This window comes from Rhea americana, unplaced genomic scaffold (assembly GCF_003343005.1).
Source record: "Rhea americana isolate MKP2758 unplaced genomic scaffold, rheAme1 scaffold_68, whole genome shotgun sequence".
NCBI classification, from domain to species: domain Eukaryota; kingdom Metazoa; phylum Chordata; class Aves; order Rheiformes; family Rheidae; genus Rhea; species Rhea americana.
In genome coordinates this window covers 3,558,708-3,583,123 of record NW_028186845.1, presented here as the reverse complement: position 1 = coordinate 3,583,123, position 24,416 = coordinate 3,558,708, and the positions used below count along the sequence as shown (strand labels likewise).

General features: G+C 42.2%; 2 protein-coding genes across 3 annotated transcripts in view; one reads left to right on the top strand and one right to left on the bottom strand.

The window, feature by feature from the left end:
• Positions 1-2,370, top strand: part of DNAH10 (dynein axonemal heavy chain 10) — a 59,168-nt gene extending 56,798 nt beyond the window's left edge. Inside the window, exons 77-79 of the mRNA XM_085321063.1 lie at positions 77-257; positions 1,354-1,499; positions 1,969-2,370. Coding sequence (XP_085177189.1) covers positions 77-257; positions 1,354-1,499; positions 1,969-2,115 — 474 coding nt within the window. The 3' untranslated portion in view covers positions 2,116-2,370. The remainder of the gene's footprint in view (positions 1-76; positions 258-1,353; positions 1,500-1,968) is intronic.
• A 1,571-nt stretch (positions 2,371-3,941) lies between these two features.
• On the bottom strand, positions 3,942-22,485 carry CCDC92 (coiled-coil domain containing 92). Of its 2 annotated transcripts, none has more exons than XM_085321142.1 (4): positions 22,431-22,485; positions 7,429-7,575; positions 6,681-6,722; positions 3,942-5,378 (listed from the first exon to the last, which is right to left on the bottom strand). In XM_085321142.1, the coding sequence occupies exons 2-4, from the start codon at positions 7,556-7,558 to the stop codon at positions 4,603-4,605; spliced, it is 948 nt and encodes a 315-aa protein (XP_085177268.1). In that variant the 5' UTR covers positions 7,559-7,575; positions 22,431-22,485; the 3' UTR covers positions 3,942-4,602. The 2 variants fall into 2 exon arrangements, with proteins under 2 accessions (XP_085177268.1, XP_085177269.1); XM_085321143.1 differs by lacking the exon at positions 22,431-22,485 and adding an exon at positions 21,678-21,685.
• Between the last annotated feature and the right edge of the window lie 1,931 nt (positions 22,486-24,416).

The following is a 24,416-nucleotide window of genomic DNA, read 5'->3' as shown; positions in this document are numbered from 1 at the left end:
CTTTAATAAAAAGAGTTGGCATCAAGGCTGAGCGCTGGGTCTGGTGGGAGCTGCAGGTTGTCTTTTGTGATTGCAGGTTAACGAGAGCGAACCGAAGGTTATGTGGCTCTCCGGCCTGCACATTCCAGAATCTTACCTCACAGCTCTCGTTCAGGCCACCTGCAGGAAAAACAGCTGGCCCCTGGATCGGTCCACCCTCTACACGGAGGTAACAAAGTACACTACGGCCGAAGATGTCACCGAAGGGTCGGGACAAGGTAGCTGTTTTTTCTTGATACTTTGGGGGGAAAAAAAGAAAAAGGTTGGAGCCCGAGAGGCAGCGAGAGCGCGCGCAGTGCTTTTGTAACAAATCACTTGGCCTAATGAGTGGAATTACTTAGACTGTCTCTCCACAGACAAGATATTGGGTCCTGCGCTAAACAGTCCACGTGACGTAGAGGTGGGAAGTAGCTAGGTTCAGGCTTCTCTGCGCTGCTCATCTACTCTATACACAAAGTATGATTTTCTTTCTTAAGCTTATTTATGTAGTTATTTTCCTTCATGTGGAAAACATTACTAGTCCTAACAACGTTTTTATAAAGATACATTTTTTACAATGAATATTTAAAAACATTTAAACAAAAAAATAACTAGATATCTAACTAACTTACTAACTGTGTAAATTTATCTCTGTAAACTTCAAGGACTAGCAATGCTCTTATTACTAAATGTAACAAACTTTGGGTAAAGAGCCAGCTGGGAAACTCTTGAGTATTAGACCTGATTGGAAATAGAACGGGGGGGTGGGGGGGGGGACACCTCTCTAAATCCTTTCGCAAAATTTAACTTTCAGTTGGGGGGGGAAGGTGTCACTTCAGGGGCTTTCCTTGGCTATTCTTTATTTACTAATGTTCTACCAGGAGATCTTGGTATTGTACTAGAACAGCTCTGTCCCCATCCTTCACCTTTTGTCAGCATGATATAACCAGAAATCCCACAGGGTTTAAAATGCTCTCATAGCTTTGCTGCTACTTGGGTAAGGGACCGGGGGAATGTCATGCACTGTGGGGAGGAAAACTGCAACCCAAGTAGCATTTATTCCTAAAAATGTTCATCATGTGTACTGCAATTGAGCCAATTTTCATTTGAGAAGTTTTTTTTTCAATGACAGAGGTCATTGCTGAATCAAAAAAAAAAAAAAGAAAAAATAAATAAACTTTGTATTTGCAGGTTGAAACAATGCAGTAAGTTTTGCTGTGATTCTACAGTATCAAGGCCCAGCTACTGCAAGGACAACAGCTGTCTGTCTTTCTCAAGGAACTTTTTTTTCCAGTAGCTTGATTTAAACAAGATGCTGCATTTCTGTCTTTACAGGTTGCTTTGTTTCTGGTCTGTATCTGGAAGGAGCAGATTGGGACATTGAGAACAGCTGCCTTACAAAAAGCAAGCCCAAAGTCCTTGTGGTAGATTTACCCATTCTGAAGATAATTCCCATTGAAGCACATAGGCTCAAACTCCAGGTACTTCTTTGGGGACACACTGGTAGATTATTTGAGTAACCTCCTCCAATTTTTATATCTCAAGAGCTGGTAGTCCTTTACCTCTTAAAAGAATATTCTTTTGCAGGGAGTGTTTTATTGTTATTACTAATAGATGAAGTACACAATTTAACCCTTTTACTTTAATGTTCTCTGTCACTTATTTTTTTCAACTCTAGAGGTTGTATTATTTATGCTCCTTTTCCATTTAGTATGAAATAAGCATCTTGGGATGCTCTTCTAATCCCATTACTCTTTTCTTTATTTCCTATTACTAGTTACTAACATAAATGAAGTTCAGATTTTCTTTGTTTAAACTTTGTAAGAAATCCACATTTTAATTAAGACAATCATCTCTTTTAAAGGCCTGTCTTGGGAATTCTAGTTTTCAGCTTCAGGCAGTACTTCAAGCACTTACTCAGTGTCCTCCTTTCCTTCCATGCTCTTCTAGAATACCTTCCGGACACCTGTGTACACAACCTCCCTGAGAAGGAATGCGATGGGTGTTGGCCTAGTTTTTGAAGCCGATCTTTACACCACAAAGCACATTTCCCATTGGGTGCTTCAAGGTGTTTGTCTCACACTGAATGCAGACTGACAGGTTGAAGTTAGGCACTGGATTCTTCCCACATAGAATCCACTGTTGGGAAAAGGATGCTTTAGGGGAAGGGAAAAAAAAAAGAAAAAAGAAAAAAAGGTCAAACAAGGCAAAGATTCAGCATCCTGGGTTGGAAAGTGTTCTTTTACAAAGGAATAAAATGGCATCTGACTTATTTTAGAATGGTATGTTATGACCAGGCTGTTGCACATCTTCATTAATAATAATAAATACATTTGAAAATGTTTTTGATCATTTTTATATATATATATATATATATATGTGTGTATATATATATATATATTTAAGAATCAGTTCAGGCTGGTATGTATATATAGGAAAGAGGCAGTAAGATAGTCACACGCCCGCACACAGCAAAGACTAAGGTTTGCCTGTATGGTTGTAAGAAGTGTTTTTAATTGCCCAAAGCATCACTTCTGCTGTGCTTAGAAGAGATGCCTTCCATCATCCTTGAACAAGTGGCAGGGTAGTTCAGTCATACAGTAAATCACCATAAAAATATGGCAACAAAAATGTCAAAACCACTGCTGGTTAAAGCAATACACTTAAAATGGAAAACCATAGAATCACAACCTTTCTTTAACCAACCATTTTCCAGGAACACAGCTTTTCCCTATCCCTCCTCACCATTTATAAAACAAAAACCCACACAACCTGCAAGGTGCAAGACCAAAGAGTGGTTCCTGGGCTTCAAAATACCAAGCGACTGAGGCGTGAGGGTGTACAGGGCGTTAGGGCTAGTGGATGTTCCAAACCACCACTGATGGGGAACAACCCTGCTGTAAGGTATCATGCTGCACAGGAAATTTAGCAGTACCACAGTTAGCGTCACTCCTGCTAGTGCCTTTGTTGGGGAAGCTGACACATAGTTATCCAAGGCTCCGGGGCAGAGGACACACCAACACACAGCTGCAGCAAAAGCTTAGAAGGGGCAGACTACAGCTGGCAAGGGGAAGGGAAGAGGGCAGATAGGGGTCTTTCATCAGCATTAACAACCATCATGTGTTCCAAGTCGCTGAAGGCACGTCATAAGCTTAGCAGCATGTGGGAACTGTTGTTTCTCACCAGTCCTACTCAGGGGCTGCAGACAAGAGCAAAGCAGAGGTGAGCTGGAGATGCAGATCAGAATGTAAGAAAAATGGTCAACTTTGTGCTCCTTTGCCAAAATTACAGCCTCACACAGCTCGCAGTATGCCTTGCTTCCCTAGAAAAGGAAAATAACCAGGTGGGCTAACAGATGTTGGCGCTATCACTTACTTACTTACTAGAAAGGATATCGGAATAGGGCAAATGGAAGACAAATCCATCCCAATACATAAGGCTAAAAAGCAAGGATGCCAGCTTTTGTTCCTGCATTAATAATTGGTTAAGTCAGTCAGTTAAATTTAAAAAATAAACACACATTTTAGAGGTACATTTCAGGCACACTACAAGCTTCTAAACTGTTACAAGCCATCATTGTCTCATAAACTGAGACGCAGTCTGTGCATCATCAGGAAACAAAAAATTGCTTTACCCAAATATATTAATAAATAAACATCTACAACCAACCAGCCCCCCCCCCCCCCCCCCCCCGATCAGCTCATGAAGAACAATTTCTATGTTGGGGAGCCAGTTGTTCTATTTTTCGCAGGGAAAGGCACTCGAGTATGGCAGGTGCCCCTAGTGCAATGTACAGATCAGTCTAACACACCTAGTGGAGCTGCTCAGTTTCAACACACCCCAGTGGTCACAGGCTCTCCATGAGGCTCCCTGGGCATTAACCTGCATGCTGCATAACCCCTGTCCTCCCTCCACCACCCCTCCTTTTTTTTCCCCCTTAAACAAAGTCACAAACCAAAGTAGGCTTAATTAATGCTTCCTGGAACACAGAACTTACTTACTTACTTACTTAGAGAAAGAGAAACTGTGAACAGTTTGTGATTGAGCACACATGAAGAAGGGGGAGGAAAAAAAAAAAGAAAAAAAAATGTCCTTAGTTCTGCTTAAAGTGTATGTACATCCGCATTATTTTCAATGCTACTGTGAGAAAGGCTTTGTCATGAACGTTAGTGTATGAAGTATTAACAGTGAAGAGAAAAGAACAACTGATACTTTAAATGGTAACAGCCAGTACATATTGCTGCAGGTTTCTAGTTACGTTTCTTTTCCACTAATATTGATTAATAATGCGAACTGCAGCCTGTGCCTTTGTCCACACGTGTGGTTACAATAAATGGAGCAGTGCTCAGAAGCAAGCAGTCAGGTACCCCCGATTTGGCCACAGCATTTAGGAGTTATATACCTTGCCCTATGAACACAGTCAGACTGGGTTTCATTAGAGGAGAGTAATCTATTAGTGATGGATCTGGAAGAAGTTTGGCATGCATAGGGCATCAAAAGAAACTTTACTGCAGGTGCTATTTATCCTATAGGATCACAGTGCATAAACAGCAACAGAATAGAGCATTTCATCAATGATTTTACTCAAACAGTTCTGTCTGTCCCTGAGTGCTTTCTGACCACTTTGCTTCCGCTGACCTGATCCACTGCCAGCGTTTCCACCTCCGGCTGGGGCTGGGACGGTGCGACATGGTGAATTCGATGCGCCACCCCAATGTGGGCCTTGTGCGGCTTCTCTCGGGCTGGACTGTGCGATTCACCAGATGCACGGTCCGAAGCAATGGGTGGAATAACTAATGGCCTCTCCTTAATAAGATGTACCTCTGCAGTTTCCCTGGCCAACAAAAACGGAGTGGGATCAGGCATGGCATCCACGGGCTCTCGTAAGAGCAGCTTCCGGCTATCCGACCCTATTCTGTAGGCCTCTTCAAACTCGGGGTTGAGCGGTGTCGACAGACTCTTCTTCATTCTGCGTCGTGGAGTCTCAGGCAGTTTGTCTTTGGGAGGGGCTGGTTTGTAGCTGGACAATACTGGACTGCCAGAAGGGGTCCCCTCCGAAGCCCCGCTTGAACTCATCAGCTTCTTCTTGGTAGCATGTAGTTGAGAAGTTAAATAAGCAATGGTACTCGCTCTCTGCTCTAGTTCACTCGACAGCATACTTAGCTTATGGCTTTTCATTTTTAACTCTTCTAAATACTTCTTTTCTCTTTCTTTAATAGTATTTTCCAGCACCATTATCATAGCATTCTTTTGTTCAAGTTCTTTCAATAATTCATTATTTTCAGCCTCTTTGACTTTCAGCTGAGCTTCAAGTTCTTCACACTTCCTTTTAAGCTCATCACTTCTTGAACTACCATTTCCTAGAAGAACAGCAAAAGCAGAAGTGTTTCATGTTAATTATAGCCACTAACTAAAATAGTGCAATGAGAGTTCCTTTCGACCTCCTAAAGCCATAAAGAACATCCCCAAAGACTAATATCCAGAAACACACTAAATCACTTCATCTTCAAAAGTACCAGGACAGCTCTTACAGGGAAAGATGAAGAGCTACTGCCACTCACTGTAGTTTAAAAGAAAGCTGTTAATACTACGTAAAAACAGAAGTGCTTCATATGTGTACGGAAACATGGATTACATGACCAATGCTTGCTGAACTTGCTCAAATTGGAGCCATTTTGCAAGTCCTCTGGTCATTAACAGAAGCTTTTCCTCTGCTATGTAAATGCCAGACTGGCCAGAACACGGGATGGAGCAGCTGTTGCAGCTTGGCAGGAAGATGTGCAGAGGCTTAAGCCTTGCCCTTCCACTGGTACTTGAAACACGTGATGCCATAGGCAGAGGTGTTCATCTTCACTGGGAATTTGCTGCTGTAGAAGTCTTTCTTGGGATGAGGTGTCTGAGCCTGGCTGCCTTTCCTTCACCACAACAGCAGCCATCACCCTGTGCACCAGAAGTTCTTGCACTCGTGATTGCAGGCTGTCTGGCACAGGGATATTGGCCTCTCTGAACCACCCTGCCGTCAGGCTGTAGAGCATGCTGGGGTCATTTCTGTCATCTTCTCCTTGGGAAGCTGTTCAGTTTTTAACAACTCACTATTCAGCAGAGATCTGCAACCTGAATTTCTCCAGTAACAAGCATCCTAGGCAGAGCACTGCTGACTATAAACTGTTAGATACCCTCCCCTCCAAACTGGGGAGTGTACAGGTTTGGCATAGTATCAGAAAACTGGCAACACTGACAGATCACATACTCTGAAAATCCTATGAGGAGAAACATCTGCAGTATCAAGAAATAAGTACCGTTCTGGTGAGCACATGTGGAGCTGCTCAGGTTGCTTTGCTGAATTTGCCCATGCTACCTTCTCTGCAATACATGTCCCATCCCACACTATTCCTGCAGTAATGGAGAGGCATCAGCAGTTCCACACACTATTCGTGGCTCTTCCAAAGATTTCCTATTTGACCTTGGTTAAAAAATTGACATAAACATTGATAAGTCTGGATAGCAGAAAACTGCTCTTATACCTTCGGAATTTGTTAACTCAAAAATCCAAGTGCAAAGTATTCTCACCTACTTGTAATGGAAAGAGTACACACATTTTGAAACATGAGAAAGTGTAACATGAATTCTAAAAGAAAAATCGCATATACCATTTTCCTTACCTGTCAAGTCTGAACTTTTTACAGTCAGCTCATAGGTTAAATCTGAGAGGAAAAAAAATGTTTTTGTTAGAATAATAACATATACCCTACCCAGTGAGCATATTTACAATGGCATACTTTAATAAAATACAACCAGCTCTTCCCCCCAGCTTCCCTGCAGATTATCAAATCTGTAAAACCACCAAAACAACTAGATGACAAAGACTGTGGTTTTTTATTTTTATTTTTGAGAAAAATCCTTGCTAATGATTACAAAGTTGGGCCCTGAACTATATTCTGTAGAAGTTAGATCAGATCATCCTAAATATACTGTGGTGGTGGGCTTTTTGTGGAGATTTGACTGCTGACATAAGAAAATTCTTGTAATAAGATTTAAGTTCACATATTGATCCTTTTTCAGTAGGGCAACTCTGTGAGCACACAATTCATCAAGTTACACTGGGTTATAAACAAGAAATGCTTCTTTAGAGGATTTGAGAGAGAGAGAGAGAATGAGAATTCAGGATTGAGATGGCTCTCAAGCCTTACTTTTTGGTTTGGGATATGGTATGATCTAGAGTTTGGGCACTGCATTTCAGAAGACCTCACCTCTACTTAAACCTGGTGAGTAATACAGACAAGTCCTCAACCTTTCTGTTGTCTGGATTTTCCCTATACAGATGTGGAGATAAGTGTACCCTCCCCTTTAAAAAGCACTTTGATATTTATCAGTAGAGCACTGTCAGCACTGGCACCCTTCCCAAGTTACCTGTGCAGTGCTGCTGCAGGCGACGAATCTCAGCATGCAGACCTTTCAGTGTGTTGGCATGTTCTCGCTGGAGAAACAGTAGGTTCTTCTGGGCACTGTGTAACTGGTTCTCCAGATTTGACGTTGCCATCCTGACATGCAGGTACTCTGTTTGTTAGTAAATAGACATATCAATTATTGTGCAGATACAAATATCCTGGTTCCACAGTTAGCATCAACAGGAGCAACTATTCTACTATTAACGAACTGACACGCAACCAGGCAAATACCCACAGAAGTAAAACATTTCCATGTTTCATGACTATCTCAGTTACAAGTACTTTAGGTTCATACAAAGTTCATAGATTACACTCTAGGCCAGAGTAGCACAGGAACTCATTTGTTTGGAGTTAACACATTTAAAGGATTAGTTTCAGACAGGCTTTAGGTCACTAATCCTTTTATAAGATAAAAGTGGAGTTCTCAGAAATGGGCTAGTATGTCCCTCTGTCTTGTTGAAGATTTTCCATTTACCTCTTGGGATGCAGGAATGAATAACTCCCTTAAATAAAAACAAGGAAGAAAGCTCTAAAATAAAATCATAGCCAAAGAGACTGTAAAATAATCTGCCTTTAACAAACAGTTGAGCCCAACAACGCTGCCAGTGTGGGGATCACCGATGTGGTTGCTATGGGGTGCCTCTGTCGACATGTACACACTAGAACCTGCATGAAAGAAAGCTCTGACTTGTGCTGTGGCTATTGTTTCCTCAGCTGCGCTGTACTACAGATCCCATAACTGGTGCAGGCCCCACAGCACTGGAGACTGGCTTCCCACAGAGGTAGAATTTCCAGGCCCCCGATGACATACTATGGAGTAAGACAATGGACAAGCAGAATGTTTCATTTAAAGAGAAAACAAATAGATTTCTTGTTGCTCAGGTTATGAGTACAAGGAAAACCGTTACACCACTCGATTCTCTTTGTACAGCAGTTCAACAAAAGTAGAGCCTTGACTATTACAGTGCTCAGATTCAAATAAAGGTGGAAATGGTTAACATTACATTGCTGACAGGAATCTTTAAAGGTCCCTCTACTGTTCCCAATATGGCAGTAATGGTTTTAAGTATACCCACAGGTCAAACTACTGAGAAAAAAAAATCAGTCTAGTCGAGTTGGAGAGACTGGCTCCCAGCTACCCCAAAGGTAAACCATTCCCTGACAGACAGGGTAAAGGTAGATCCTCAGACCAGGCACAGGTCTTTTCTTTATGCAGAAGCACACCCTTTGCCCTGGGGCTCTTTCTGCAGCATTTAAAGGAGTACCTGGCCAGCTGGAACGGCAGGATCCATGCTCCATGGCAATGAAATGCAGAAGTTATCAGGTGTCTGTGCATAGCAATATCTAATCACTAAGTTTGTCATGACACTGCTTTGTTTATTGCACCACTTCCTAGTGAACTTTCAGCACTAAAATAAATACACTGACACAAAAAAACAAAGATGGCAGTATGCAACCCTTCTGCAGCCCCAAAGCACCGAATCACTCGGGCTATACTTTTAGTAGTTCTTGAATTTCACTGCATCACCATTATCTCTTTCTCTCCATCCACAACACAGCAAGCTGAAATATGACTAATGCTACTTAAGTCAGGATGCATGGAGCTGCTCCACCCACAGCTGTTTTATAGATGCTGCTGGATTTACACAGAAAGAACTTTTCAGAAACACGTCCCCAATACCTCTGCACTGCTAATCTCTGAAATTCTCTAGCAAGAGAACTATCAAGCCTGGGAAGCCTTCTCAAAGCTTTGGAAAACTCACGAACACAAAGACAGCACACACAAAATAGGTGTTCAGAGAAAAAAAATGTCTCTCTAGATGGGTTGATGGGGACATCAAAGTGACAAGCACTAGCAAATACTGGATGGGAATCTCCCTGGCCACAGCTGGGAGAAAAACCATCTCTTCTGGGAATGTCGCACAAGACAGGGCCTCCTGTCCCACTCCAAGGAATCACAAGGAAAAGACTGCCAAGCACCTCTGCGTCTAAGCAGACAGCAGACACAAAATGGTGACCATGCTGGGTTAAACAGTTCTGGAAAAACAATTATAGTATTTAGGCTACTAAATTAAGTAACGAGAAGTTGCCTGGACAGCCGTCTGCAATGGCATTAGAGCTACAGCCTGTAATGACAGGATAACACGCTGTGCAGGCGCTAGACCTTAATTCTCTTCCTTGACTGTCTCGCTGGCAACCTTAACCGGTTGATCTCGCCATTTAGAGTATTTTTCATTGGTCTCTTTCTAGTATGCAGTTTTATGGGAAAAGTTTGATTCTACAAATTTAAAATCGGTAGGCTGTGCACTCAGTGAAAGTGACACATTTGCACCATTCCTAGAGATAACACATCCCTACTTGTAGTTTTTGTCTTTTTTACTCCCCAAAAGAGCAGACTCTTAGTGCTTCCACACCTTGATAAAACATTTCAAAATAAAAAGTCAACGAACAGCCTTCCTCATTTCACTTGTGACCTTAACAGACATCAATTCCAACTGATTTATCCCTACAACAGCATATACTTGATTGTCAAAAACAGTGACTGTTTAGAAGACTTCTGAGGAGTCCACTTCCACGCAAGGAGAAAAACAGAGCTTCTAGTTAACTTTAACAAAGGTCAAAGATTTGATTCAGTGCAAAATTTACAGGTCAACAGTGGTAAATTGTGCTTTGAGTGGAATGGATCATTGGCAAGGAACTATATCACCATCATCCACAAAGCTGCAAAAAATATAGACCAAAAGCACTCTAAAAAGAAGTTTCTGGCTTGGCTAAATAAGAAATAAGCTGAAGTACGCATGCAGGCTCTTATATAACTTCTGCATAATGGTTCATCATAGTTGCTTTTCCACACAAAGGCAAAAGATCCACTTAAGAAACTTTCCATAACTATCACAACTGTACTCTCTCACAGCCCACAGCATCAGAGGACTATTTTAAGATTGACTACTCAGGTCATAGCAGTTACTGTAGGGCACCATTAATTCCAAGGCTTATTGATATTTTTGCTGCGTTACATTTTCAAAGTGACATAGTCTTGCTTGCAAAGCTGACTTCAGACAGACAGAAGCTTTACTGAATCATCCAATTTCTTAAGTGCTCATTGTACTCTTATCGACTGAATATGACAGCAGAATAAAACCTGCACCAGAGCCCATTCCCTCAACATAGCAGGAGCTTGGAACTGCATGGAACACCAATGCTCAGAACAGACTTTTATTAACGATGAGAAATACATTTTTTTAAAAAAGAAACTCTAAGCACCGACAGTGCTATGTGAAAGAACAGCACATATATAATATACCAAAAACTCTATCATCACAATGGTACTAATAGAAGCTTTATGCCTGCAATTTCATTCTGAAAGAAAAGACAGTCACCAGCACCAAACAGAACAATAAGAAACATTTATATCTCAAGTCTTGTAAAAACACATTTTTAAACTAGTTCTAAATGTTAGAAAAAGTAAAACGAAGTTGTAACTATTACTCCCCTCTGGCTATTTTTCACCTTGCATCTTAAAGATCACACGGGATTACCTAGATGGAAGAAAAATAATCAGAGGCAGACTCATTATACAGGCTTAGGAAGAAAACGAAAATTACCAGCACCAGAACATCATCTACCCTGCAGCACTGGTAAGTTAATCAGTGAAAGCAATTAAATCAATATGCTACAGGTTTTAGATGCAGCCCCTCTGGGGTAAGTAGTTTTTACTCTCCTCTGAGGTAAGGGATCAGAGGGCTAGCTTCGCATAAACTCTCTGCAAACTTCCAGTACTCTGCTTCCTTACCGCAATATATCACATTGGGAGCCTCGTTGCCTGGCTGTCCTCTATCCTTTACTTCAAGGGAAACAGAAGACCACTATGAAAAAGCCAGTTTTTACAGAATTTATGGGCAGTGCCTTCAACTCAGACCCCATTCCACCCCGCGCCCATTGCATATTCTTACACAAAACAAATGACGCTGTGCAATCTGTGCACATATTCTGAGGAACAGGCAAAACTAGCCACCATAAAAATAAAGCAGAATGTGGGTCTTGCAGAGACAGTCATTATACAAAGATGCTTTACCATGAAATCTGCTTAAAACATGCACCTTTGTATTAGTAAGACTAGGTTCCAACCTGCTATTACATTGAACCTAAAACCGCAAAACTATACCTAATATTATTAAAGTTGGAAATCTGGATGAAATGGAGCCCAACTCAATATGCATTATCTGTCAACCCAGGCTATTACTGCAATATTAAAAATATTTTGAGTGTTTTTGCAGTCTAACTTACGAGGAAATTTCTATAGCACAAAGGAGAGAGAAGGGGAAAAGAAAAATCACATTCACAGTCTGATTAGCCTCTCAGATACCAATAGATCCCATTGTGTTTTACCCAGTTCAAAGTTCTAGAATATTTTTCCCCATAGAGACTTTTAGATATTTCAGCCTAACTAGAAAGCTGGCTAAACAACTACCAAAGCAGAAGCCAGCTAAAAAGAAAATATTAATTTTTCTAGAATAACATCAAATCGTTTTATGCCCCTACAGGTAATACAGTGGAACTGGACACAAAAAGATTAAAAAAAACATATAAGATCTACAGTAAATCAGGCCAACAAGCTAGCCCTCCTCAACTAATTAACTTAAACCTGTTGCTGGGCAAGTTCTCGCTAAACAGACATTTCTGAAAATCAGAAACAGAGTCAAGAGGAGGGAGAAAAAAAAAACCTCTAAGTGTGACATCCCAGCACAGAGCTGCTGAAAGCAGAAGACTCCTGGAGCTGGACACCACTGGCAGGCCTGCCAGGAAATATCATACCTCCTGTCCTAAAACGTATGTGTGTGCTATTTAAAGAAGCCATTACCGTTGTTCAGTGTGCCTCTTTAATACCACAATATTTATACTGCTTGCACAGCTTGTTCCTAGTTCTTCAGCTAGGGCAGTGGGTTTTATTCCTGCTTTTGCTGGTGGCAGTGTGCGATTTTGGAATTGTTCACTACACTAAAAATTTTGCTGAACAGAATAATTGCTTTTACTGAGGAGTTACTCAATAATCAATATGAAGGACTCAAGAGTTGCCTACAGAGAATACTGGCACTACCATATAAAGACTACTTTGGCTATTATTCTGCTTCTGAGTTGGACATCAGAAATACCTACAAACACCTGGATAAAGATTACCTTAAAGAACTCGGAGACTATGCTCACTTTGCAAAGGGACAGAACCACGGACAGAAGTACACTTATTCATTGATGAAAGTACAGTTAGAAAGCAGACACGGATACCCTCCAAGCAAGCACAAGAGAACGTATTACAGAGAACGTTAAAATCTAGGGAACGCGTTCACTTTTGTGACTGGCACTGAGACTGCATGGTTCCCTCCTGAATGCTTACATTCACAATACTTCTGCATGACAGGGCACGAGGGAACATTATTTAGCTTCAGCAGATGCTTAATGCTCTTTCTTTGCCTTTCTTTTTTCTTTTCTTTTTCTTTTTTCTTTCTTTCTTTTCTTTTCTTTTTTTTTTTTTTTTGAGTGGCAGCCTGAATATATGCTGATTTATGTCTGGGATGTCATTTGAATGCAATCAATTTTCTAAGACTATCAGCTTTGAATAATTTGGATTATTAACATGCTGAAGGCATTTTTCTAGGTTTTTCAGTCAGTTTGTATATTTCATGAAATTGGTAACATTTTACATCTAATCAATTTCCTTGTTTATGCACATCTTTTAAACATCAAAGGATTGAGAAATTATGCAAAAATATAAACTATTTTTAAAGCCACAAACACTGACAATGGGCACAAATAAAAGTCAATCTATTTAAATTTTTAAAAGTTATTATAAATTAACAACATTCCTTTAATTCTGCATTCTCAAATATACAATTATTAAAATATACCATGGCATTATTAATTTAAAAAAGTCTCAAATTTGTTAGCAATTGAAATGAGACCTACTGACCCACGTGGTCTCATTCAGGAAGTTTTTCAAATGGGAATAGACATCACAAGATTTAATAAGGAACAAATATAATCAAATAGAAATAATCCTTTCTTTTAATACAAGTCAATGAACATTTTCTCACTAATGCACCAACTATAAAAGGCAGTAAAAAGGAGCATTTTCATACAGAGATGCTTTAACTTAGTTTCAAGGGAGTTTTTGGTCACAGCGGGATTTACATCTACTCCATGCTCCTTGGCGATTGTTATCTCTCTGTTTCTTGATGCACAGCATACATAACCACATATCAGATCCAACAACTGCTCTTAAAGGTATAAGAAAGATGGTCTTGAGAGGGGTCAATTCTAAAAGTGATTCTCAGGTATGTCTCCCACTGGAGTTTCAAAGAGGAAATCCTATAAAGCAGCTTCAGGATTGCTCAGAGGAGTATGCCAACAACACAGTCAAGAACAAGGTTCTCTTGAAAAAAATCGCAGACACCCCCTCCCCTCCCCCGCAAAAATGCAGAAATCAGCTGAGCCCTTAATAGCCCAGATGGCTGGTGTTCACTCACTCACCGTGGGAATCGGTAGGACAGCTCTCACAAGGCAACCAGCTCTCTGGCTGGATTTCATCAGATAAATTAAGCCAATGCCAGGAAGAAAACTATAACTGCACACACCACAGAACAGTCATGTCACTATGTTTTTTTTATTCTTGTCTCCAAAGCAAGCTTTTTTTATTGTTGCTAGGTTCTTATCCAAAAGGCGTGGTGAAATGCAGAGCTAAGCAAACTCCAACAAGGAACGCATATGTCATTTAATTTTTATCATCCTTATCAAATGAAGAGATGCAGTAACAAGCCAGTGTTCACTGCAACGGTAACACATCTCGCATTTTACAATAAAACTGGCACTAAGCACTAACAGTTTCCAAACTGGCACAATTATGCAACCTTTATTTGGAAAATATATTGCATGCCACCCATATACATGCAATATTTCTCATTTCTCAAGATCACCACCATCACAAAATATTTCTAGATACACCTAGAAGTGCAGATCTCACAGCTCGAAGATGAAACTTCATGGCTCCAAACAATGGATTTTCAATTTCTCTTGAATGTAGTCTAGGGAGGAACAAATGGAATGAATTAAAGAACATTCCCTCAGAACATTAAGTGTAACACTTCAAGTGTTGTTGCACCTACCTACGTCCTCCTCTTTCAGTAAAGAGGAGGAGATAATTAAATTAACATTCTTGGAGCCCACCTTAGAAAGGAACTATTCTGTCTCTTCTCTTACAAGTGCTTGTCAATAATACTACACAACAGACTGCAGTACAACAAGCCAAAACAGGCATACTGAGCAGCTCTTAGAGGGCAAATTCCATCTTTTGGCAAGACACTGGGGGCAGCTAGTTCGGGTCGACTTATTAATTTTTCCTTAAAAGGGGAATCAAAAAAAATCTTGAATTGAAAATTAAAAAATGAACGGGCATTTCCAAAATGCCTATACATCATGTGCTCACAGTGATCAGCTGTTGACCTTTCCGACAGCCAAATTTTGCGTTGCAGATGATATGCAGGCCTTTTCTGATCTGAAATATTTGGATGGAACTTAAAATAGTTTAAGGTGATGAGCATCATTTTCTGGCTGTGTATTAGTTGCCTGTGCACAGAACTGAAGCATCGCTAGACTCCTCTTACAAGATAAGAGGGAGATGTTAATCTATGATTTAAGATACAACCTAAAGAAAACTACTGGAATGAAGTCTAATCAACCATGGTTATTTAACATTTTCATTCTTGTTTGGTACAAGATCGTTAAACAAACAGAATAATCTTCTTTTAATGGATAAAGCGACTGCTATCACCTGAGAAGTTACTTTAGCTCTGCCAACATACATTCAACACTTCCACTGAAACATGCCTAAACAGGTTTTCTCTCAACCAGTATCCAACCACTGTCCTCCAGCAAATTAGGACAGAACCTGCTTTTCGTATACGGTATGAAATATGATTTCAAGAACTAGTTAAGGACACACACACATATGTCCCTCTTGGAAGAGCCTTCTAAGTTTTAGTCAGTCCAAACTTTAAAGAACATCACCGAACCGACCCAGCACTTCTAAATAACGCAGCTCCAACAGTAAGCTGACAGACACTTGGAGGTCCTTTGTCTAGATCAGCTCTTCCATCTCCAAAGACTTATGCCCTACTAAAAGTGTTTGTTCAGCTTGTTCCTAAGGACCTAATAAAAGAAACTGTACAGTCTCCACAGTCAGTTTCAGGACTTTGCTACCCTTCTGCTTAGACATTTGCTTAAACCCTCCCCTCCTGACCTGATACCATTACTACTTCTACTAACCACTATAGAGCCAGCAACAGCAACACTGCAGTATAATGGTAGCCCATCACAGTTTCAAATTTATGGTCCCCCTCACTCATCTGTTCATTAGACTAAACCACTTTACCTAGTTCAATATTTCTTTTAGCTGTGCTTTTCAGACTACATGCTAGGCCTACACAACTACTGTCTGAATGTCTTTCTCCTTCTCCCCTGTTCCCTTAGCAGCATACAGTATATCTTATAGCAGCAACTCTCTCCCCCTCTTCCTCTGCTATGTTAAAATATAAAAAGATTTATACACGTAACTATCTTCCCAATAAATTGCTTTCACATTCTTTTAGGCTGTGTCTTTAATGCAAGCAAAATTAGCTCTCCTTTCCTGGAGACTACTGATAGAAAAAAGGAAATGTGTCATTGCCCTCCCTGAGGAAGGATACCATTTTGTTTTCCTAGGTCCTTTTCTAGCACTTTTTCGTACTACTTTACTGAGCGTTTCTCTGACCTACTTCCCCCTTCATCTTCTGATCAGATATTTCAGCTAACCTCTGAATGTCCCTGAGGAAGTACATGTTTTAGTATTACTGTGAAAGCTTTTTTTTTTTTTTTTTTTTTTTTTTACGATGACAGTGACTTGCATAGGAGTAGGAAGAACAATTACGGGGGATACATTCCTGGCAGCAATGATTTAATACCTCTAGATGCTTTAAAAGAACAAGCTGGTAATTTGGGCAGAAATCACTGACAGCTTGCAAGTACAACTACTGACCTTAAGTCATAAAGATTGACAGGACTAATTCAGATCAAGTTTTCTCTGTCCTTGAGACCATACAAGCCCAGAGCTCTCACAGCGAAAGCCGACTAAAAGTAACCTGAGCTTCTATTAGATCAGAGAAATACCAGAGGCATGTCTGAAATGCTTATGATCACTAGCATGTCAGAGACTATTAGAGAATCAAAACAAAAGCAAGCGGTTCTGCAGTAACATTTCACAGCCACATAATTATTGTGACCATACCAAGGTATGCCAATGATATGGCTGTATAGTCGTCAGGGAGAAAAGGCTTGTTCTGGCAGAAAGCACTGAAAATGACTTAATTTTGGCATAATCCACTTCAAGAGGAGGATGCTGTCATCTAAATAACATTGATTACTTCAGAAAAATTAACTCTTAACAATGAAGTCCACATATATATATTTTCTACTGTTTATTACAATAACCCTCCAGTCCCCTATGAGTAAGGCTAAACTGTATTTTAGTGGAATGCATAGGTTCTCTTCCGCTTTCTATGAGAAAAGCCACTCATCGGGAGCTTCTATTTCCCTCTGTCATTCTGAGGATGAAATAGTTTGTCATTTTAACATAGCTTCCATCAAAGTTTTAAAGAAGACACAGAATAAAAGTAGTATTACCTTGTACCCTAATCACAATCAATTAGTTATAATACTGCAGAGACTTAAGCTATTCTTTCTACAAGAGACAATTTCTATTGTCAGAAGGGGAAGAGAAAAGAAAATTAATAGTCAGTTCTACCACTGGACTAACAGAATCAGTGTTACATATCAGAACGAGCCTGATCCTATTTCTTTAGAAGTCATTAAGAAAGTTCTCTAGCTTCAGTTAAAGAGGAATCAGGAATTAAGCCATTAAGGTGAGAGTGGAAGGTTTTCTACAAGGATATAGTAAGCATTACTTCAAGTTTATACTTAGAAATTGTATAATATTATGTGAAAGTCAATATTTTTCCAGATACCAATTATTCCCTCATGACCACCACTTCATGCTAGCTTTAAGCGTAGACTGTTTGATCAGTAATGCATGAATCACATGAGGAATTCATACAAATAGTGTGTATCAATTAAAAAAATTCCCAATTCTGAATACTTAATGAAACACCAAAAATTTACTATGACAGTTTTGACAGAGGAGACTTGGTTGGATGTCATTTGCCTAACAGGAGAAGAACCTGCTGCCACACAGACATGCAACGATTTAGCTATCCAGCCTAGCCGCAAACTTGTCACACCCCTTCCTTTTGCATTTTGCATACACTGAGCAAGAGTTTACCGCCAGGTTTGTCAAATGCTTCAAAAATCACCTTCCTTTATGGTCTAGTGATCATAAAGTGAACCAGGTCAAGAAATTGGTCCAGTTGAAAACTAATCATTTTCTTCTGCTGGTTATTTTTCAGGTGATAAGTTTACTGTGCAGCAGTGCAAATGCTTTTGTGGCTGAAGGGGGTGTTGGAAAATCAGTAACCAGGGTGGTGGGGGCGGAGAGGCAGAACTGCTTCCATGGCAGCAGTACCAGCTCCGGGCATTCAGCCGAGCTCTAGCTCTTGCTGCAAGAACTGCATTGAAAATACAATTTCCAGGCTTTATCTACAGTCCTTGTGAAATATGTCAAAAGGAACAGGCTGGAGCCTTACAGCAGACTAAACAAGTTTGTCCTTCTAGGAAAAAACCATTTATGAAGAGCAGATATTTAAACAGCAACTCTACAGAATAACACAACTGTTTTTCAGGCCAGTTTAACATGTTGAGGAGTATGTGTGTTTCTTAAAATTTTCTGTGATACTCTTTCATAAATCACATATTATTATTTCAGCACAGCTGCTATAGTCAAACACACAAAAATTTGTCTCCATTTTGCTCAAAGTAAAGGCTTTGAGAGCTCCTGCTGAAGGAGATATAGTGGTAGTGATTACCTATGTGCAAGTCTTCCTTTAAATAAGACTTTTTTAATAAGATGGTAAGACATAGAATTGCAAACCCAGGTACTCTGTACCCTTCTAGATATCTAGGTCATATAAGCTAGGAGAGTAAAACTAAATAGCCTGCATCAAGTTTTCAGGAGAAAAGCAAGCAGGCACTCTTACACTCTTATTATACCAAAAAAAAAAAAAAGCCACTTGTGACATTATTCAAGTGATTTTTATTACAGAGGGGCACTTCTTAAACACAAGACCTCTACTCCACAGAGATGGAATATGGAATATATGGCACCACCTGCTCCCGCTGTCCAGGCACTGACTTGGATCACCGGGATCTACTGTTCTCTGCTGTATTTCTAGCCTTTTTTAGAGGCACTATCAATCTGTTTGAAGTTCTTAGTTTTTTGTCAAGTGATGTTTTTAACAACCAATCTTAAATCTTATCTCTCAGCCTAGTAATCAAGGCTGACAAGCAGCAAGATATTTTAGTGTTTTAAGTACTACCCAAAAGGTCTTCTAGAACTTGAAATGCAGTAAACAGGCTCCTCAACAACAGGAAAGGTTTTCAGCGGTATTTTGTTATGTTTCTAGCTTTTAGTAGCAAGTAAATGTACTGGTACTGTTTATAGTATGGTGTTCATTAACATTACCAGAAGTAATGAGCTGAAAGAGAAGAGTAAAATGTCCTTATCTAATATTATCCACTGATCACATGAAGATACTGACCAACACAGCTAAAAAGCCTCTTACACAGGGAAAGATCATTTTGATACCACTTGAAAGTGAACACATCAGAGCCTGTGATCAGCCCACTTGTTCACCAAAGATACAACAGCCAGATATGTAAAGAATGCGAGGTCGCATTAAGCAAGTGCAGGAATCAGAGGTGAGATACAGCAAGCAACCATCCGAGGTGCTACCATTTCAACTAAGCTACGCTAAGTTCATTATTTATCATCACTTGCTTCTTCAGATATTGTATTAGATGAAAGCACAAGGAAGGAGAAGGCCGTTTGTTCTGATGTGCTGCAGATGCAAAGGAAATCAGAGCTCCAGTGATGAGATTTCTGCGGAACAAAGGGCGACCTCCCCGGTTCGGCTCCACCCAGGCTCTTGGCAGCATCAGTCCGCACCATTGTTCCAGGCACAGGACGAGCGCTGCCACAGACTGGTCCTGACAATATTGATCATGGTTACACAATATTAACTTACTGCAATATATTCCTACCAATAACAGAAGTTTGGAAACTCAGACAAGCTTATGTCTGTGCTTGTTTGTGCTTCACAGCAACTCTAAGCATGCTCAACGTTTTTATTGTGTACTGCAGTAAACAGACATGAAAAAGGTTGCATAGATATAGGAATCTTTTTTGACATCAGAATTGTTCTAAAGTATTTTCTTCATCTGTGACTTTGATTTTTAAGCCTTTTTAGTTCCAGCAGTAGAAAACAAGGAAAAGCTATGGACTTGTCTAGTCAGAACACACCTATTTCTCCTAAAAGCATCAACAGTAAGACATCCGATTCAGTGATTTTTCAGTAAGTCATTCCTCTTCAAAAACAATGCCATTACTGACAAACACATATAGAAGATAAACAAAGTGTCACTTGTTTCTTGTCAGAAAAAAAAAATCCTAAGTACTGTAAACAGCTTCAGAACTATAAAGGTGTCAGTTCTCTGTATAGCAAACTATGAACAGTTTGCTGATTTTTTAAAACAATTTATTATGAAAAAATGAGGGGAAATGTGCAAGGAGTTGAGCAAAAATACAAACGACATCATGTTACTCTGCTTACACAAGTAAGCATTGTAATACATTGTAAATCTTGAGGCTATGAAAGAATTCCTTCAATATTGAGGAATTCCTTCAATATTGAGGGAAACGTAGAAATGGGAGCTTAATCTACAATCAAAAGTAAACTTGAAAACTGATTTATTACAACTATGTTCCCTCTGCTATATTGTATGAAATTTTCCAGAAATATTTTACTTTACAGTCTACATTCTGGAATAAGAGCATGGGGACTTTTCCTTCTGCCTACTACTGTTAAAGACTGACTAACATGATGAAAGAGAATGAATTGCCCTCAATACCTAGAATCTCTTGAATTAGGACACACAGAAGAGTTTGATTTTTGTAACTCTAACAATAAAATACATTTTTAAAAAATCTTTTGAAAGCCTGTTCTTAAAAGGTTGTAATTATATCTAAAACCTAAAGAAAACAAAGAAAGCAAGTAAGATTACTATTTTAGGGTTTGCATCAATTGCTGGACTCAAAAGTACATACAGTGTTTCAGTTAGTCAGGAGAGCTTTCTGTTTCCCAAGAGGCTGGGGAAGAACAGTAAGCAGAAACACAGCAATCAGATGAAAACAATCAATTATACATCAGTTTAACCAATACTCCTTTTTTTTTTGCTTAAGCAATTAATACTTTGTTATGATCTCTCCATCTCTGTCGTTTCATTAACAATGACAGCTAGAATCTCAGCATAATCAAAGCCTTGGAAAAAAAAAATCTAAGAAAACAAATAATCAGCATTATTACAAGCATTTCATTAGCCATTTGTAAAGCACTTGCTTTAAATGGTCAGATCAAAAAGCAACAAGCAGCAGACCATTACAGTGCATAAATACCTACATTCTGTCTATCCTCTCTCAGGCTCAGTCATAATAAAGCTCTATAAAATTACATTCATTGACAAGAAAGTTATATAGAAAAAAAAAGGCATTGTATTAATGGTCACGTCCATTTGATTTTTTTTAATTAAGGAGCATAGTTTACATTGCAAAAGCATAAAAAAAAAAGCAAAAAGCAAAGGCATCTCACCATCTAGGCAAAGCCAGTAAGTACCCTGGATGTTTCTTATGCACCTGCAATGCAGATCAAAATGGACAATTCCACCCTCAGGGCTGCCTCAGCTTCTGTTTACCTCCACAGTCTCTCCTTTCCACCGTTTAATACGACAAACGCAAACGCACACCACTCGTGCCCATGGTGGCAAGGGCCCCTCCTTCCTCCCTTCTGTCCCACCCCGCGTCCTGTGGATGGAAACGGAGCATCTATGCGGCTGCAGGACGCTCCATTTCGCAAGACAAGCTCTGCGCTCCCTGCTGCCATGTCCGCAGCCGACAGGCACCCACCCTCCCCGCACGCAGACCCCTCCCCGCGCAGCCCAACGCCCGTGCAACGCACCCACCTTCCCCCTCGCCTCCTGCCCTGCAGCCTCCGCGTTACCACCGACGATGCAGTTGCCACTTTCCGAAAACACGCCGAAGGCGAGGGGAGGCGGGGGCTGAGCGGGGATGCTCCGCGGCCCCTGCCGGAGGGAGGCAGCTCCGCCGCAGCACATCTGAATCTTCCAGACGCTGGCTCGGGGAAGGAGCGCACGGGCGGACGCGTCTCTCCTCCGCTACGACAACCCTCGCAACCAGGAATCTAAGCAGTGCCCTTGCCCGGAGCCGGGACCGCGAGCTTTAGCCAACTAAAGGGGATAACACCCCCCCCCCCCCGCTGCACGAGTGACCCGGAAAAAAAAAGAAAAAGAAAAAAAGAAAAAGAGCCGTTTACGCTTGCTCTTAAGAGAGCACAGCAGGCGCTGAGGTCCAACCCTTGGACAGGCAGCGCACCCAGCCCGCCTCACCGCGGGCTCAGCAGCCCGCCCGCCCGCCGCAGGAAAACTATTATTTTGTTTTTTTATTTTTATTTATTTATTTATTTATTGCTCGGGGGCGCTGGCGCAGCCGCCAGGCCCCGGATCGCCGGCACGGACGGAGGGCGGCGGGGCGGCCGGACACGCCGCTCCGTCCTCTCGCTGCCCTCCCCTCCCCACCCCTCCCCGCGGCGGCCAGGCGGCTCCGGGCCCCACAGGGTCGCCGCGGCTCGAGCGCAGCCGCCTTCCCGCGCCTCCCGGCGGGGCCCGTTACCGCCCCCCCCCACGGCCCCCTCTCACCTGTCTCGGCCCTCCGCGGCGGCGCCCAGGCGGCTCCCTCCTCCCTGGCGGCAGCCGCCTCAGCTCATCGCCGCGCGGCACCAGCCCGAGCGGGGCCGGCACTTACCGGCCGCGGGACGGGGACGGGGGGGGGCGACACACGGGGGCGGCGGCGCAGGCGCGGCTGCGGCAGCCCGTCCCGTCGCTATGACAACGGGGGGGGGGGTCAGCGGCTCTGGCCCCGCCCACCGGGGGGCGCGTGCGCCTTCCCCGCGCGCTCGCGGGCCGCAGGGCGCCTGCACTCACCTGGCGGCGGCGGCGCGGGCGCGCGCACGTGCCCGCGCCGGTGGAGGAGGGGAGGGGGGGAGTGTGTGTGTGTGTGCGCGGGGGCGCGCGGCGCTGCACGCCCGCCTCGCCCACGCGCGTGCACGTCCCCGCGCGTCCTCCCAAACGGGCAGCGCCGCTAAGGCGCTGGGAACGCCTCGCGGTGGCCAGGCGCGTCCGCGCCGCCGCAGGAAGGGCCGCGGCGCCCCACGCCGCGCAGCCCCACGCCGCGCAGCCCCACGCGGCTCGCCGGGCTTCGCGTTTCAGCCGCGCGTTCTTCCCCGTGGCTTCACCCCAGGCACGTGCGCGCAGCTGCGCAGTGGCAGACGTGCACGGGAATTCCCACGCAGCTAACGAGTACCGTAAGATTAGGGCAATTAGGAGCTTGCGCATACCCAGGACACCGCCCCGTGAATAGGGCACAGGAAAAAAAAAAAAAAAAAAAAAAGATGTGTCACATGCCAGTTTGCATGCAGGATCTTTCCTGTGTTTGTAATGGGGGGGGGAACCCACTTTATTACAGGGGACTTCAAAATTAGGAGATAGAAGCTTGATTTTTGCAAGCAGGCAAAAACAAAAAGCTGTTTAAAGTTTCTACAAACTAGAAATAGTGATTTTCTAAAGGGGGGGAAGACATATTACACCTGCCACAGGTAATGATTTTGGGTCTTGTTAACCAAAAATCAAATGCAGCAGTAAGCTGGAGTCAGTGGGTCTACATACCTCCGCTGCAATTCTGTTCTGCACGAGCAAGTGGAAGGCGGCTCTAGAAGTCTTTCGTACCTGCAGGCACCTAGAGCTGGGGCAAAGGAAGCACATCATCACTTAAGAGGGAAGAATGTCACTGGAACTGGAAATACTTAAGAAAAAAGGTTACTAGTCATTAGCTGGCAAAGCTAAAGACAAAAAGGAATGTTTTACACGTGCAGGCGGAGGGTGTGCACCCTGGCCATGCAGGGCAAGGCTGAACTCAAACACAGGTCTGCAAAAATCCAGAACACCAGCTCTCCCCATCTATCACAGCACAGTCTTTCTACTCTACCTCAGATTCATTAAAGCAGCCTGTTATATATAATGTGCCATAACAGGCTGGACTCTTAATTTCGGATCTGTTTAGGTGACAAAGCAGCAGTCCGAGAAGCTGATTCATTCAGGACCTGTGCCAAAGGAGAAATGCATTGGCCATTCGACTCATCCCGGCAGGAATGACAGAAGGATGTTGAATTCAATATTAGTTCCTAATAATGCATCACAGATGGGAGGAAAGAAAAAAAAGGAAAAAAAAACAGCTGTGTTGCTGGAAAGAAAACGCTAGTTATTAACTGGGCTCAGAATCTGACATTCATATAAAAAAAGTAGACTCCTGTAAATGAGGTAAGGAAAAGGTGTTGGAACAAAGGGCTGGACACACACACCTTCAGAATAAAAGGGAAATAGTCCCTGAGCATTTTTGTAGCATGCCCCCTGGTTTCGCTCAAGTTTGCAGCTCTGGAGTTTCCCCCGAACGTGTTTCCCCGGTTCGTCATGCTTTCCAACGCCGCCCGGCTGGGGCATCCCCCCCATCCCTCGCCAGGGAGCCGCACGCGTCCCCGTCACTTCACGCTCAGAGCGGGAGTGCCTCCGTTTTGCAGGGTGCTGCGAGCCTGTTAATCACGTGTCATTAATACCAGCAAAGCCCTTTAA

What these genes read in the sequence shown, in the direction of transcription:
- CCDC92 (XM_085321142.1), bottom strand. Translation starts at nt 7,558, where the DNA reads ATGGCAACGTCAAATCTGGAGAACCAGTTACACAGTGCCCAGAAGAAC. An exon ending in CCTGCAGCAGCACTGCACAG is followed by an intron (nt 6,723 to 7,428) that starts GTAACTTGGGAA and finishes TTTTCCTCTCAG; the next exon opens with ATTTAACCTATGAGCTGACT. An exon ending in AAAAAGTTCAGACTTGACAG is followed by an intron (nt 5,379 to 6,680) that starts GTAAGGAAAATG and finishes CTGTTCTTCTAG; the next exon opens with GAAATGGTAGTTCAAGAAGT.